Here is an 18,163-nt window from a genome sequence, read left to right on the forward strand (position 1 = left end):
CAGCTTACTTAGAAGTTTAGCATTGGAATTCTCTACATACATATAGTATCCTGGCTATAGTATACCAATACTACAGAGGTTTCTTTGCTTTTTGTATGTGGGTGCACTTATGAATTTCCAAAAAACAAAGCACACCCTCCTCCATTTCTGAAGCTTGTTCATGTGGTATATGTAGTCCTGCTCTGTCTGGAATGGGATCAAAAAGTTGAAGTCATTGTATCTGTGAACTTCAGTCTCGGGATCACTTTCAGTCTCAGGATCACTTTCCGAGTTTTGGGGTTTTTTTTATATAACATTTAAGGTGACCCATTGGACTGCACTATATGTTTTGGAGTCATAGGCTATTTTGCTTTCAATAACGTCTTATTCTCTTGACATTCATCCCCTAATAGGTAAGCAACATCATTATCTTTAACAAAATGAGAATTAGTTTAAAGTTGAAAATAGAAAAAGAAAAAAAGGGAGGGAGTTGGGAAGGAAGACCTACCTCTCCGTGGTTGAAAAAGAAGCACATCACAGTAACAAGGCCTCCCAGACGGCTCCCGCTGCAAAAAGAACAGGAAGAACAGGTGTATCAGAATCTCATAATGGTCAATGCTACTTAAAACATGTGGAACAGCACTGAAGTATATCTAACTTCCCTGAGGAGGGGTGGGGGATGCTCTCTCCAACATCAAAGGAAAGCAATCTGCAGAGTACATACAATATTAAAGTACTAGTCAGCAAAAGTTTATTTCCGAGCATATCACGCTTCATATATCACCTCTTCTCTGCAGAACCCCAATTTTAAGGCAAAAAAAATAGGAAAACAAGTCCTCCTCACAAAACTTTGGTTTAGATTATTGTGTCTAGTGCTTCATCTACTGTACTCAGAGCTTGGTCCAGAGAAGTGCCAAACTTTTGATTTTTTTTAAACATCAGGCAACATAAATAGCGTATTTCTTCCCTAAGATATTGAGCAGAAAACTTTGGAGTTTGCTCAATCACCCAACAGGGAATTTTGGTCTGATTCTAAGACTGTGTTAGGGTAATCAAACCAAGCATGTTCAAGAAACATATTTAGAAATTCATTCATGACATGGTCAGTGCAAGATACAATTTAATTCTTATGGGAAATACTATGATATTAACATGAGAAAGGTTTTAAAGCCTTTGACTTACAGATTTATAGGTTTCTAAACCAATCAAATCCACTTGTTAAATAATTAGCACCATGGAATCAGCATTAAAATGAAAGACTTAAATGTATCCCATCTCAAAACAGAATAGAAAAGGTTCTTATTTGTTTGACTAGGTGTGTAATTACTCATGTCCTGCAACAAAGCACATTTTTGTGCACACAAGTGCACTGCTACTATAAATGACAGAATACACAATTTTTGCTACTAAACAAGAGTATCGGTTAAGCTGTTAAGATTTTCTAAATCAAACAAATCAACCTCACATCCTCTTGATCCTTCACTCATCACTAATATACAAGCCAAATAGAATCAGTGAGTTCTGGGTACAAAATCTGAGTATTAAAGATACTGAGTGCTAAAACAATCTCCAGGAATTGCGCATTCTTGCACAGAAAACTCAGACTTTCGTTCCATACACTCTCAGAGCATCAACATCGAACCCGCAAATGACTAAAAGAATGTGCTTCTTATTAGTAAATATTAGTCTTGGAAACAAAGTAAATAAAAAATTTGCAAAAATCCACCGAAAACCAGGAACAAAATTAAAAAGCTACGCTAATGTTGAACATTGGGATAAAACCTTAAAGTTTAGAATACAAAGGTCTTCATTGCATTATACTTTAGAGCTATCAGCCTCTATAAGGGATCACTATTTTACGATGTGAGAAAAGAGCAATAAATCTGTACCGTAGAACAGGGAAATGCACCTTGTCAGTGTCTTTTTCCAGAAAAGGAAGCGAGCAGAGCCTATTTCACAGAGAGCTATGTATAGTGCTGAGTTAGACTGGTTATCTTCTAACACTGCAGTGCTATCTTGCAGGAGATATGGTAGTCAAGCCCTTCTATGCCAGTATAAAGATAAAAATTAACTCTTTTCAGTGAAATTCTCATACCATTGGTGAAGTACGTGCCCTTTGGAACCTACTTTCTCTGTGTTTAATATAGAATAATCTAAATTTAAGAAATAATTAGTAATTTTGAAGAACTGCAGATGACCCGAACATTTAAACTTTTTTCCACCAGGTTAGCTGTGGAATAATAGAAGAACTCATTGTTGATTAACACACAAGAAAGCAAATACTGAAAAAATACTGTCAGAAGGAGACAGGTGAAATCTGCTGGTAGTTGCTCAAGATGCTGTAGTTGACAATCAACTTAAGTATTCTGTCCCTTAGTTACAAGAACAGAAAGGTGGGGAAGGCAGGATCTCACAACTGCATAAAGCACTTATCCAAATAACATTTCTTTGTCCACTAAAAAAAAACCACAAACACCAAAACCCCAAACAAACAAAAAACTGAAAAACCCTGCATGACTTCTCACTATATGGCTTCAGTTCTCTTAAGAGAGAATGCTCCAGAGCCTGAGAGTAACTTGCATCATATAAGAAGCTGTCAAAGTGCAGTTGTATAACCAGAGACCATACACAGACTGCTGGGGCAGGGACATACACCTGGCAATCTTCTAACGTTGTGCAAAAACTCACTGAGGGAGCTAAGCAGCAAAAAAAAAAAAAAAAAAAAAAAAAAAAAAAAAAAAAAAAAAGTTCTAAAAAAGAAACTAGGCTTTCTGTTAGCTTAATTCCTTGAATGAGCTCATTATAAAGCACAGGAAGCACAGATGTGAGAACACATGTAGCTCGGAAAATCAAGATAAGAAAGTGGTCTTCCGCTATCCTGTCACCTTCTATCACGAGGCAGAGTTGCAAAGAGACTAAAAGCAAATCAAGGCTGAAACCAAAAGCTTACACACTCTGTGAATACACAGAGAAGATACAAAAAAAACCCCAACAACTTAGAAGAAAAAAATACGTAAGCTTGAGACATTTACTGCTAACAAATTCAGGAATGAAAAAATAGAGAAAATATTAAAGGATGGTTTCCCACCATCAAATGAGTCAGGCTGTGAAAAAGTCTTTCAAAATGCATAGGAGAAAGAAATCAGCTTTATGAATGAGACTTATACCAATCTGTAAGACTACCCACTTCACTGCAGAATTGCATTACTCCAGACTCAGCTTTGGGTTTTCACAGCTTATGGAAAAGCCTAAATATTCTGCTTTGCTTTGATTAAGAGAAACCTCAGAGCAGCCATAATGACTAAGCAGTCATCTAGACCTGGTATCCTACGATGCATATTCTTCAGAATCAATTAACCAATCAATAAGATCAAAAATCTACCTGCAGGAAACTCTGTAGTCACTTGTTACTTTTTATCGCCCTAGCTATCTAGTGGCTTATACCTTTAAAAAACTGCATTTATATTCTGCTCATCTTGACTAACTACATTGCAGATCATTTATATTAAAAACTGAACTACTTGACAGTTATTTACATTTGACACAGCCCAAGCCTAAGCAAAGTACTGAGAAATTAAAACCCTACTGATATTTCAATTATATTCATATATCATATCATATCATGCCCTAAGCTGGAAGGGACCTTAGAGATCATCTTAATCCAGCCTCCCTGCCGCCAGGGACGCCACCTCTCGACTAGATCAGGTAACACATGGGGACCGAACGGGAATATATAAAATGTGGAGTTTCATACATCTCCCTTAAGAGAAAAATGCTGAGTTAATGTTATGAATACTCAAAGTTTATCTACTTCCTCAAAATATGAGACATTAATTTCTTCTGTAAAGGAATACGTACATGTTTTACCCCACAAATACCTAACAGTTGCACTAGGCAACTTTCTCTTTTCCCTGTCAGCTCCTGCCCTGCACTATTCTTCATCTGAACTTTCAGAAGATGCCTCAGAAAGCAGGAAAAAAAACCCCAACACATGAGACAGTGAAGGCAGGCAATGGGAGGGACATCTCTCAGAGGAAAATGCAGTAGTTTTTTGCTTGTTTGCAAAACTGACAAATGAAGAGAGAGATAAACAGAAAGACAGTTCCACTTCTGTTTTTCTGCCAAATGGAGAGTCTATTTTTTTTATGAAAGTGTATTACAGTTCCTGAAATTTAATGATAGATACTGAAAACCAAAATTCATAGTAAAAGGAAGTGTATGCATATCTCCAAAAGGAAGCGTTATCTAAAAAAAATTTTTCTGCCTTCTCAGTTAAGTTAAAATCGAAAGATATGCAATATGACTTGAGGTAAAGCATTGGGAAAACTTCAGTCTTGGTTAAAAGTATTCTGTCATTCAAACTTTGTTTAAACAATGAGTTACACTGATAATTTTACAAGCAGAAACTTTCTGAAATCCATTTAAAACCTGTATAGCATTTAGTTTTATCCACAACCTGGTGGTATCAACAAGATTATCACTTCACTGAAATTTTCCACAACTTTTTTTGGCATCATCATTTATTTTAAGTTAAAAAAACTTCTCTGGTCCAGTAATTTCTTTAGTGGCAATATATATGTAATACAAAGCATTACTACCATACAAACAAATAAGCAATATCCCATAAAATACTTTAGCGTTTGCTTTTTCAAATTCAAATAACAAACAACAGCTAGCATCAACTAGATAACTAGGTCTCAACGGCCGTACCTGAGGTATGTACCATATATGAAGAACAGTGACATCATTAATCCATTCAAAAGAAAAATCACAGCAACATAAAAGGAAGCAGGGTCTCCCAACCCTAACAAACAAAAAAACAGTTAATACATGATGTCAAATATATTGCTTATATACAATCAGTATAATACATCTCACAGCATACTACCTTCACATATCTACAGAAAGAGACAACCAAAAAAAGTTAATGTCACCAAGATTATTGTGGAAATTCAAATCAGAAGCATTCTCAACACTTCTCCAGGGGGAAACATATCACATAATGCTCTTTGCTTTCTCTGTTTCATTAGAAACCAAGAGATTTTCCAAGAATGCAAGTCTTTCAATTTATTCATTCACAAATACCTCTGCATTCACATTTCTGTTGCTATTCTCTTTCCCATCATTTCTTTAAACACTCCTGGCTCAAATCATTTCAGCAATACAGCACGAAAAGCCTTATTCATTATAGAGAAGGCAGGAAAACTTTATAGTTCTGTATGCAGAAATGATTATTCATCACTGCTGAAAACACAGCAAGACAGTTCTCCAAAGTAAGGTGATGATACACAAACATGGTAGTCTCAATAGTTGGTGGTTTTGTTGCTTTGATTTGGTTTGCTTTTTACAAAGAAACAGGAACGTAAAGTTATATATTTATTCACGCTTTACTGCTTCTGATAAAACTAGAGAAAGTGAATCATTCAAGCTCTAAAGAAAGTTCTTATAGCCTTTGTGCAAAGGAAGAACACTAACTTATCACCACACAAAGACATTTTAAATGATAAAATGGAACAACTTTACAAGCTAGCATCCATCATTCAGCTTTAACTGACTCTAGAACACCTCAAAAATGCTTCTCAGCAAGGTCCTTCCATCACATAATACTTGACAAGCCAACACCCTGAATGTGGAAAAAAACTTCGGTATCAAAATCAAGGTATAAGATCAAAATTCTTATGCTGAATAGTAGATGCTAGGAAGAAGAGGGTTATTCCCAGCAGAACCACTACACAAGATTTCTCCAAAAGGGAGCCTTGTGGATAACTTTTTACCTTTTCTCCACACTCTTCAAGTTCTAGATAGTAGAGGAAATACTGAGCATAAGTTCTTGAAATGTAGGAACTTTGTCCGGGGGATTCTACAGAAACTACAAAAATTTGATACACTTAGAGTGTATCATGTATATACACGTAGAGTGGCCTCCAATTACATTTAGGACATATTATTTGTTTCTTTCCAACATTGTGAAGGCTCAGACTACAAATGTGAAGTTTTAAAATGCATTATAGAAATTCTAGCTAGGTAGGAGGAACTACCTAAGAGGCAAAGCCCACGTTCTCACCCCTGGTGTTCTTAAAAGCATCTCTTTTTTTCATGCTTCTCACTTAGGCTGTGAACCTGCCAAAAACACAGTCTTAACTAAATGAAAGCACGTCAGTGATAAAGACACCGGAATATTTATTACTTCTGAAAAACCTAAAGGCACATTTATATGCTTCGAGGAAGAAACTAGAATAAAACACAACTCACCCTCACAGCTTTCAACAGGACTAAGCCCTTTTCCTCTGTTTACAGTCCAGCAAGTCTTTGTTGGTATACCAAAGAAATCCGTAACGGCAGTATACATGCGGTACCAGCTCGCGAGGACCACCTAGGTGGAAAACAGGATTTGAAGTTTCTGAAAAGGAACTTTGAGGTTAGCTCAATGCCTAAAGGCATCCAACAGACCAAGTGGTCCTTAATAGACTAAAATTATGTCAGCTTTAGAATAGAAATAACTTAATGCATCAAACTGCAACATTTGAAGAAAAAAAAAAAAAGTATTTCAATACTGTCTGGAAGGTTCTCCATTTAACTATTTTTTGTTTATCAGCTATTGTAATCCTAGATTTTGCTGACAGAGGACATTTGGACAAATTAAATCTATCAAAACCAATTATTAATGAACCAAATCTATAGGCTTTTTACACAGATAAACTTTGAGAGGTTAAATTTAAGCATGCATTAGAAAGGGCGTCCAGATGCAATGCAAGACAACATTTACATTTTCCATGCAAAGGTCATGATGTTCGTATAACAACACTCAAATCTCAACACCTGACACTGAAACATCTGTATTTTTCACACAGAAATAATGATGACTTATCACACAGCAAAGTCACTAGTTAACATTACCAAGCTATTCTGTCAGGATATAATTGACTTTACAGAGGTCAAAAATGAGTAATGTGGCCATTCCAGCTGAGCTGTTTTGAAAGTTATAACCCCAGAGCTCCCAGACTAAAAATATGTTTCACCACTACAGTATTAACTGTCTCAGTCCTGTGACACAGAAAACATGTGCAAGAAGGATGACTCCCTCTTTTTTTTTCCCCACACACAATTAATAAAACTCTTTATGTCACTTTTCTTCAGGATGGAAATACAGGGAATTACACCTCAACCTCTGAAAACGTGGAGTAAATCCTCCTGAAAACTGCTTCCACAAATACTAAGGACAAAAAAAAAATCATTGGAAGCAGTCTTTGGGGATTTACAAAGAGGAAATCACACGTGCCCAGCTTCATTATCTTTTGAGAAAACAGATGAGTGGTTTGCTCTTTTGTGGTTTGCTATTTTTTGTGGGGTGTTTTTCATCTGGTGCCAATTTTGTTCTACACCTTAAGACTAGATGATGGCACGAGAGAATATCCTCAGCAATTTTACACATGATACAAAACTGGAAGGAGTGGTTGAGGCTTGTGCTGCCATTCAGAGGGACCTCAGCTGTATGCCACCAGGACAAGAGAGGCGATCCCTCCTCTCTATTCAACACTGCCAAGACTGTATCTCCAGTGCTGAGTCCAGTTCTGGGCTGCCCAAGACCAGAAGGATATAGAGTAAAGATGACAGACTCTTTGTTCAACAAGAGACTATAAGCACATATTGAAATACAGGAGATTCCACTTACACAGAGGAAAAAAATGATTCCTTGCTTTGAGGGTGGTCAAACACTGGTACTGGTTGCCCAGAGGTGGATATACTCAAAACAAAACCAGAGATGTCCCTGAGCAACTTGGTCTACTTCACCCTGCTTCAAGTGGCGTTGAGATTAGATGATCTTCACACATCCCTTCCAACTTCAACTATTCTGCAGTTCTATAATACATGAATTTTTAATACCGAGTCTCCAATCATCACAGCTCACTTCACCTGTGGCCTTTACATTCTCACAATGTAAATCTTACATATTTAAAACACAAACACATCCTTCTAGACTGAAACTCTCTGCCTTAGTATTCTGTCCTGTGTCTGCTGCAGGTGAAACCACACAGTAATACTCCCTAAGCAGGTACCAGCTTAGTTACTTCATGCAAAACACAGAAATGTTTTTAGCCAAAAGCTACTTGACACGAAATAGTTAATACAGGCAGAAAAATGGACGCAAATCAGTAGTACAAAATTGCTAGGTCAACTAGAGCACAATGGCATTTTTGGAATTTCTACTCTCCTATATCAGATGGGGTAGAAAATGGAAAACTTAGAAAACAAAAGGCGTGGCTCTCAGACTCAGGAGATATCTGTGGGCAGGCCAGTCCTTTGCTGTAAAAGAACATATGGAAAAGTCACTCCCTTTTACTAGTTGCCTTGGAGTAATACTTTAATGCCAACTACTTGACACACTACTTCAACTCATATTTTCATCATTGTTGCCACATAAAGTGATATCATCTGTTCTGTGATGCTGAACAGACATAGAGTAAACTTAACCCATTCTCTCCACCACAGAAATTAAGACATTGTCTCTCTGTCATTTTGCATCAGGGAACAGAGGTGAAACCAACACAACAGCTACAGGAACAACCTGGAAAATTCAAGACTTTAGTGGGACTAGAACATTGCGTAATTACAAAGACTGACTTGTTGCTTTGGACAGATTTTTTATTTTTTTTTTACTGCTTAGATTTATAATTTACACAGATGATGTAGTGATTGCTATGGACTCATTTTACCTTTTTTTTCTTTACATCTTTTGAAGTGTTCATGGCTAGTATCAGCTGTACATGCAAGTGAATTGTTCTACTCTTCTTAATGGGTTTAACATCCTGTTTAGTAACTGGATTTCAAGGCTATTCTTGATCCAATTAATTTTGAAATCCACTAAACAAACAAAAATTTTTATTAAAATTCAGCCTTAATGCAACTATCAGGCTGAAGGAGCTGAAAAGATACTAAAACATCAAACAGGAAATGAAACACTTTCAGAAAATATGACTGAGTATCAGAAGGACAAATTTTGCAACAAATAAATGCCCAAGCATCTTCCCACCACCCTGTCCCATTATAATCACCACCCTGTCCCATTATAATCATAAGGAAAATTAGATAAATTTGGAGAACACACTTCAAATGTCAAGCTGAACCCACTGATAGCTTTATAGATGTAGATGTGGGGAAACAAGAACACTCAAAAAAATACACTTTTAAAAAAACCTTCTTTAAAGGAAGACTAGGCATCAGGCAGTAAATGACTGGAGCAGGGGAGACTACTTGTCTGCTTTGCATGCCCTCAGAGGCACAAAAAAGATGAATGACTTCATACCTTATCATCAACTTCTACGAGCCAGTATGATCCTAGAAAACTCTGCACAGCAATCTACTTGAAGCTCTTACAGAATGCCAGTCACTACATCTGATTGCTCTTGTTTTGATTTCATCATTCAATTTACTTTGTCATCTTTCATGGTGATATCGACAATTCTTCAAGAGCAAGTTCATTTGACTAGTGACCTTGGATTTTTGCAAGTCAGACTATGACTGAAGTCAATAAATAGTTCTCAGTTAAGAAAATATAACTTTGTAGTATTTAAATAAAGCACATATTCCTAATGTTGTATTTCTAGAACCAAACCTCAATCTCTCTGGAGTTCAAAAGCCAAAACAAAACCATCAAAACCTCAAACAAAAAACAAACAAAAAAGAGATAAGCTTCAAACCAGAGAGAGGGTGAGAAGCAGCAGTCATCTATAGCATCTATTTAACTCTTCCAGAGCAAGGAATTAAGAATCAAATGAAAGAACTACATGCAAGTTTTGTGAACGCATGCACACCAAGAACTCCTACATGTACAGTTTCTGGAAACAGTTCTGCTCCCATAGAGCAGGAGAATTAGTGTAAATGCTAATATTCAACAGTTACAGCCATTATTAGTCCTCAATTCTCAGAAAAAATTAGCTGTTGCTGACAAATGAAGTTACAGAAATGTACATTAGCCAAAGGAGTTTTCTTTTGCAAAATGTTTCAGACACACTGGCAAAAGTGTAAGAGAAAAATCAAACATGAAAGGCATGTTCTGTTTAGTCACAAAAAACAAGACTAGGAAAGTAATCTGACGAGATAACAAGTCTGACATCAAGTACGTACAGGACAACAGCAGTCAGTCTTCTATAGAGGAAACTCTTCCCATACATGTAAGTAAATAATACCATTCATGAAATTTAAGACCACAGTGAAATGTGATGTGTTAGCTCATGGTCCTACACAAAACGCAAGCCAAAATAACCTCTCAGTAGCTGCATCACTGCAGGAATTATTGTCACATCCTACTGAGACCACAAATGTCCTATTTCCTGAATTACACAATGTCAGCAACTAACTTCCTCTCAGTGAAAAGAACAAAAGAAGACAACAAGTGCAGAACTGGACAGCAATTTTAGAGCACAAAACACTAAGATCTAGAAAGCATTCACATTTGATTGGACATACTAGAAATCTGAGAATTGATCACAATGTTTGAAGTAACTTTCTCATTTTAAATCAGGAACTAAAACACAGTATTTAAGTAACTTAATTAGTCATAATACCTTTACAATCACATTTTCCAGAGTAACATTTCTTACAAATTTATATTCAAATCTAAAGAAATTATAGATTTATCAGAAGATGTGATTTTAAAAATGTAGCTCACCTCTGGGTAAAGGTTGAACCTCTGTAACGTGTTAATCACTAAAGGATATTCGGTTAGTCTGTCATTCATAACTGCCCATACTCCATTCCAAAATGATGGTGCTTCAATAATGATCTTGAAATAGGAATAATAAAGGCCCTGCAGGAGAGCAGAATCATTATTCATGATTAAAAAGGACACTTCAGCTTCCGGAACTGCCATACACAAGCTTCATTTCCCAACCAAATTTTGTAATATAACAAAAAGGCCAAAATTATTCAATATGACTATCTAGTTTTTCACTTCTATTCGTACCACTGCAACAAGCAACATGGGTTTCTTTCCAATTTGTTTCATATCATACCTGTATATCTCTTATTTGGGCTAGTAACTATGAACTAGCATAGTATTTCACAATGAAAACATTGATTAATTTAAAAAAAATAAATAAAAAAGCTGCATAACAAGTCTGTAAATGAAAGTAAGCTATAAGGTACTTGTAGGGCTGTATTTTAGGTCCTCTGGAATCATACTTTTAAAATATAATTAAGTGAACCGTGACGAGATACATTCATAGTGACTAGCTGCAAGACATACAAATGCTCTGCATGTAGAAGCGTAATGGATATTAGTTGCAAGATATCAATATATTTACTCATCTAGAAGGTATTTAGAAATTTTTGAAAGTCCATGGGTCACAAGATTACAGAAGTTTTCCAATCACTGAATTTTTACTGAAACATAATCTAACCATTTCCGTGCGAAACGCCATTTCTCTTTCTAGTGTTGACAGGTGAGAAAAATGTCGGTCATTTTCAAAAAGAGTTGTTATGTGACACCTGTTAAAAAAAAAAAATAAAAACCTGAATAGAGTTTTAGAACCTGTACTAAGTCATATATACCAAGAAACAGGGAGCAAAACATTCAGTGAAGTTTTCAAAGTGGTATTTTAATTTACTCTTATACGAGCATTTGCCTCTATTCAGATTTTTAAACAGAAAAATATGAACCCATAGAGAGCTTATGAAATTCTATTATGGAATCAGTTATTATACTCTAATTTATTTTAATTTAAGTGCATTCAAAGATCAAAAGTTTAACTCTATTAAAACTATCAAGTCTAGATACTAGGAAAGAAATTTCAAATATCTGAATAATGAAAAGAATCAGAGATTAAAAGCTGGTGAAAACAACAGCACACATAAAAGTAGTATACGTTTTTTCCCACTAAAATCTTTCCTGACTTTTACTTTAACATTGATACTGCCATGATACAGAATGTGCTTACCATCACAAAGTATATTTAAATAGAGGTGCACCTAGGGCAGGGGGGAGGAAGCCAGGAAAAACACAAATAATTTTGGAGTCAAAACTTGTAATTTCCAAGAGGACCTTCATCTCCAAAAAGGATGGAAAAGGAAAGAAACACAGCAGTGCACATGACTGCTTTTGCACAGGAATTTGCAAGAAACAAACTACTAAACATCAATAGTTCTTTTTGAGCTCGGCAACAAAACCAGATTGGCAGAAGCTGTTACTTTTTATCTCTGCAATAGCAGCTGGTGAAAAATCACTACAGAATCCATTCTACTTCAAGTCTATGCAACAAAAAAAAGAAGGGGGAGGATTAGGATGGAACCTGAAGCACCAGGATTATGTTTACAAAAAGTATTTGAAAGGCTATTCTGTACACAAAACACTGGTCAGACTTGTCTGAAGAGGTTAGAGAAAATATGATGTAAAACTCAAATTTAAACAGAATCTGAATTAGTAGAACATAGGATAAAGTTGAGAGGGTTTACCTGGACTTCCAAAACCCACCGAGAGTAGAAAAAAAGTCTGTTAGGGGAAACACACCTGAATTTGTATAGCTAAGCAATGATTTTGCCACCTGGAAAGCAGACTTCCCTCTTTGCAGAATAGGCTTTTAAGAAACCTTCCATGCCAGCTTTACAAAACCAAAATTATTCGGTTTAGAGACAACAGTTTGGTTTTGAGAGGAAAGATCTAAATATAAATTGTTAAATATAAGTCAAAATTACATTTTTATTACTTTAAAATAACATGTTACTCTCACGCAATAAATTTAACCTTACCAATGAAGGACTCCTGCAAAAGCAGCTGTAAAGAAAACAAAAGGTGTCAAAAGTTACTCAAGTATCTGAATAACTGAGCAGAATCCTGTTCATTAAAGTAATTTCAGTATTACTTCAAAGAAGCACAGAAAGTACTCAGCCTCCAGAGGAAGAGAATAGGACCATCTGAATTAACTTTCATGGCCAGCTCTTTGAAAATCTAATATTTTTTAACATTTTTAAGATACCTCCTGTGACTGTTCACTCAACTCCTGCTCAGATTTTGGCTAACACACAGCTGCCTGGAGCAGCTCCGTTAGGTCAAAGCAAAGGCAACACATAGACAGGGCTCGGTGGCCAGAAAGGGCTCAAGGTAATGGTAACTATGCACAAAGATGCAGCCATTATCACCTTGCTGTCTCTTGCAGTCATAATCCCCACATATTGATTGTTTGGAAGCTTTTTCAGAATCTGCTAACTCATGGAAATGGTACAGACCAAACTTCCAAGCTGGAAGGTATCAGTACATCAGCTTAACCAAAAACCTTTGAAGTGGATCCAGCAGCAGCTGGACTGCTGAGGCTTTCATGCTTCATGGTGTGAGAGAGAGGACAACTGCACCATGATGGAAGAGTCAGGATGAGCACACTCCCACCACCAGCTAGGTACTTGTTTTGCTCATAGGTGCACAAGTTAGGAGTTACAAGTTGTGCTGCAAATTAGAGAATTTTTGAGGTAAAATCCTCAAGCCTTAAGTGATGTTAGCAAATTCAAATGTTCAACTAGTCTGTGCAAAGGGGACTGAGCCCTTGTTTGTCATGTGTTTGTTTTCTTTCCTACTGAGCTCATAAAATAAAGTCTAATTTACACAGTACAATTTGAGATTTACACTGTAAATTTGAGAGACTCAGACAGACCATGACAAGCAACAGAAATCTAACTGAGACTGTAATTGCTAAAAAGGTAGACTGTGTGCATAGTAAGATTCCATACATCCATTCAGGAGCCATCTGCACTGTTGTCACATAGGTACAGAACAAGGGAGGTAATCAGAGGGACAAAGGGGAAAAGACAATCAGTGATAAAGTGGTGGGTAAACAGTCCAGGTCTCTGACTTCATGATCATGACCGGATCCACTTCTTGGTGCAAGACAGGACAGAAGCTACTCCAATTTGCTCAGGCAGCATTCATTACTTCCACAGCGAGCTCTGGGTGTGTTAAGTCAGCATGAGTGAGGCATAAAGGGCAGGAATTCAGAGTGACCATGATGCCCCTTCTAGACTGAAGGTGTCTTGGTTGCCCTTTCGGCACACCGAGGCTCTCTGCCATAGAAAGGTCAGGTAGGCTGATTGCCTTCAGTCCAAGATGATCTTTCTGGGTAATGATGAGTCCTCTTATTCACATAGGTTATATGGAGCAGAGAGAAAGAGAAGGGGAAAACCACCCTCGCTGCTTTCACATGCAAATGGAGACAGAAAAGTGTGAGCACTGTGTCCATCTCCGGGGTGCTGCTCCACTCACACCTCCTCCAGCTCACAGGCACCCGCCCACAGCCCTTGCTGCTCAGAGGACACAGAACGGGTCAAGTTACTGGCATACTGGTAAAACACACACCAAACGCCCGCACACCAATGCAAAAATACAGTCGGAGAGTTAGTGAACGTGCCTGCATTCAGACTGTATGTTACATAGGTATGGGGGTCTGTTTTTGGAAAGCTGCAGGGGCAAAAGAGAGAAAAACATTTTTGCAATACCACTAAATTTACGTGGTAGAGGAGCAGACTGAACATAAGCTTCGTGCCCTAGTATATGGTCAAATCTCCAACACAGAGCCTGGAAGCACTGCTGCCGGCAGTACTGGCTACTGCTGTAATCACAGGTCACAATGCAACAAAATACATTTATGAACGTCAATTTTAATATTAAAGATGTGTATGGTGAAACTGGGTAAGATATGGAAAAAAAAAACAAAAACAAAGAAACCAAAAAACTACCCTAGAGGGACAAAAATTTTCTAAACTATCTGTCTGTACAGTTTAACACTGACTTTAAGTCATACACTTCACATAGTAGTTGAAGTTGTACAATACCACACCAAAACTTCCTCAAGAATTCTAAGCTCTACTGCATTCTCAAAGAGAAGCCTGGATTTCAGTCAGAAAACAAATACAGAAGTTTTCATTTAAAACTTTACATTTTTACACATACTTTCTAGAGGAAAACACATTCACCAAAGGGCTGCTCGGTATCATTCACATTAAGTGCGATTTAGTATCTTAGGGAAGTTTCGGGAGCTACAGATTCAGGAGCTTCAAATTCCTTTTTCAGAAAGACAGATATGATATGGAATTCCGGGTAAATATATTAGCTATATCAGCAACACAGCAAACCACAGGTCATAAACAAACAACTTTTGCACTACGGCATGAAATAGAGCTGTCCATACCTTTCTTAATTATTACTTATTGAATTTCACATTTGCATAAGGCATTATTTCATTTCTCAGCAATATTTCTAAGACTCCAAATAAAATTAGATGCTGAAATATATATACATACACACAGAGCACAACTATAAAAAAAAAAATACCAATTTTAAGACAGATTAAGTGTTAGGTAATATACAGTAAAGTCAAAATAAATGCATATTAGCTACTAGTATTGTTCATTATACCAAATTCAAGTGGTTCCAGATAAGCCAAAGATGCAGTATTTTACTGGTACAAATAAATTCTCTATTATTAGGTAAATTATTTTTCAAGCATACCACTTATTAAATCTGATTCTTCCCTTCAGTAAGTGTTTTATTTGAAGTAAACACATTAAGTGTAAACACATTCAGTTATTTTGAAGAATTTAATGTACTTTTTAGGCAGCTTCACAATATCACTCTGTAATAAGTATAAAACCAGCACCTTTTACAATCACATAGCAATTTATGTAATTACTCACATTTCAAGAGACAATGTGCTTAATTCATAGACTTCCACTATGAGTCCAAACCAGCATTTTTCAACAGACTGCATCCAGACATACACTAAGCTAGTTTCTGACGCAAAACATGCAGATCAGCTCTCATAAAGTACCAGCCTTCGATCCTACTAATGTCCGTACTGGAAAGGGAATGAAGGAGAGGACAGGAGAGGAATACTGGGGTCCTAATGCTCCTACAACTTATACAGCTACTACGTACATGAACTTCCAGATTCCGTTTTCTCACTCAGTCTAAGAATCCGTAAAGGCAAAAGCATATGATCAGGTTTTTGCAGACTAGGGCTATTATGTAAAATTTGATAGTTTATTCTTCAGATTTCCTATTTTTACCTGTGTTCTGTTCTAAGAAAAGCAGTATGAATGTCATATAAAAAGCACTCTAATTCTGGAAATTAAATGCTTGAAGAATAAAGCCAGAATATACAGGACTAATTTACCAAGAGAACAACAAATAACTGACATACTGTGCTGCAACAGGATGTAAAACTTACTGAAAACTGATTAATGCTTCGCAAGTATCCCCAAAGCGACTAGGCAGGAATTCAGTAAAACTGGGTACAGTGAGGAAATATGCAAGTATTGATTACTCCTGCAGCTTAGTCAAGATGTTTCAATGTGAGATTCTGTGCAATCTAGAAAAGCATGCTTGAAGAACAAGGCCTCAATTTAACAGTCGTTTTAAAAAAACCCAGAACACGTAATAGGGCAACGTGCTGTATAAGAAGGTCCTTAGAAATATGACATCTTTATTGTCACACATAAACTAAAAATAATTCTTAAGAGAAAAATATTCATACTCTATAATAAAACTAGCTCCAACTGTGGGAGCCTCTTTTTTTAAAATCTGGATCTTAAAGCTTAAGCAAAACACACCAAAAATTTACATACCACAACTAACTAAACGCCACTATTTCATATTTAGTTATTTAACATTCTTTGCTACGGCAAATATAGTATGCTATTACATACTTTGCTACTATGGGTTTACTCCTATCAAAAACATATATAGCTCCTTGAAGTATTTAATTGGTGACCTGGGTTTCACAGACAAATTCAAACTTCAGAAGTTATAAAGCTTCCTACCTAACATGCTCTCAAATTTCAAAGGAAAGCATTTCTCAGATTTGACCATCAGTTTAATATTTCTGTGTCATTTAATTAACTAGTAGTCTATAAAATGCTGAATAAACAGAGGTAAGCAAAACAATTCAGGAACAGTTTATTCATCAATTAGTTTGTAAGCTAAGGGTTGTTTCCCTGCTACTACTTTTCAATGTAATTCATCAAACTGAAGAGAGTCCCTTTGGCAACAAGCACTACTGGCGGTGTGATTAATGCCAGCATCTTTGGAATACCCGGACAGTCTTTTAATACAATACCTTTAAGAGTACATCTAATTGCACATCTGACAAATATGCTACCATTTAACATTTGTTAACTTCGGGAATGCATTTTTTGTTTAATTCTGCAAATACTTTAGGTGTTTTTTCCAAGACTTTGGCCATTACCCATTTTATTACTTGCTTCAAAATACCCCCAAAGATAGTAACATCTGAATTTACATCCCCATACAGTTGTATTTTCTTCTACTTGTAGTCGTTCCAAAAGGAGATGTTTTGATTACATTACTTAATAAGCGTTGCTTCTTTTTTCTTTTCCCTAGAAACTGCATTATAGATGTCTCCTGTTCAGTCGTACCTGGATAATTGTTTTCCTACAAATCTTGCAGTACCACATCAACTGCTACAGTACCATCTTTACAGAAATTATCAGGTAGGAAGTTATTTCCTATCCATTTTCAACATAAGCTATGCTTTTTTTATTTTTCCAAGTTACATTTCCAAATGTATTTTGATATAGTTTACAATTCCAGAGAAAGAAAGGTAAAAAGAACAGTATTTTCCCTCAACCTACTCCTTCTACTTACCCAGAAGGAAAGTGAGCCATATCTTGCTATCAGCTTTTATGACAAAGGCCTTTCTGTCATCAACAAATACTGTCAAAAGAAAACAAATACCTTAAGCATCAATTAAGAACAGTCGCTGTAAAAGGAAATCTGCTCAATCTTTGCAGCCTTAGTTTCCTGTGAAAATCTTGACTAGACTTCAAAAATGCTGAATGAAACTTCATACAGCAACTTAGCCGCTCGTTATATATAAGAGCCTTATATACCACAGACGGGCTATGAAGGTGACTACGCAGATCATCACGTTTTTAATTCCTGCAACAACTTTCAATAAACCCATCTGTCAAATTTCTACGCAGGTATGCTATCGCCAGATTTGCTCAAATAGAAAGCCTTTTAAAGAATAAGCAACTCTCCATCCTTCCAGCAAAAGCGTCCTCAAGAAACGAGCAGCTCACGCCAGCACCACAAGCTGAGCTGTCGGACCCTTCTCACGGAGTTAGTTACACAGACCGCACATCTGCCCACTGCTCCCGCCACCAAAGGACGCTAAAGCGCTAT

At 36.6% G+C, this 18,163-nt stretch overlaps 1 protein-coding gene across 1 annotated transcript in view; it reads right to left on the reverse strand.

The window, feature by feature from the left end:
• Nucleotides 1-17,692, reverse strand: part of LOC104270450 (probable C-mannosyltransferase DPY19L1) — a gene marked incomplete at its 5' end in the record, with an annotated part of 42,972 nt that extends 25,280 nt beyond the window's left edge. Inside the window, 7 exons of the mRNA XM_009864833.1 lie at nucleotides 488-545; nucleotides 4,690-4,783; nucleotides 6,232-6,352; nucleotides 10,649-10,786; nucleotides 11,379-11,466; nucleotides 12,724-12,748; nucleotides 17,624-17,692. Coding sequence (XP_009863135.1) covers nucleotides 488-545; nucleotides 4,690-4,783; nucleotides 6,232-6,352; nucleotides 10,649-10,786; nucleotides 11,379-11,466; nucleotides 12,724-12,748; nucleotides 17,624-17,692 — 593 coding nt within the window. The remainder of the gene's footprint in view (nucleotides 1-487; nucleotides 546-4,689; nucleotides 4,784-6,231; nucleotides 6,353-10,648; nucleotides 10,787-11,378; nucleotides 11,467-12,723; nucleotides 12,749-17,623) is intronic.
• Between the last annotated feature and the right edge of the window lie 471 nt (nucleotides 17,693-18,163).

This window comes from Apaloderma vittatum, unplaced genomic scaffold (genome assembly GCF_000703405.1).
Source record: "Apaloderma vittatum isolate BGI_N311 unplaced genomic scaffold, ASM70340v1 scaffold2912, whole genome shotgun sequence".
In the NCBI taxonomy this organism is placed as follows: Eukaryota; Metazoa; Chordata; class Aves; order Trogoniformes; family Trogonidae; genus Apaloderma; species Apaloderma vittatum.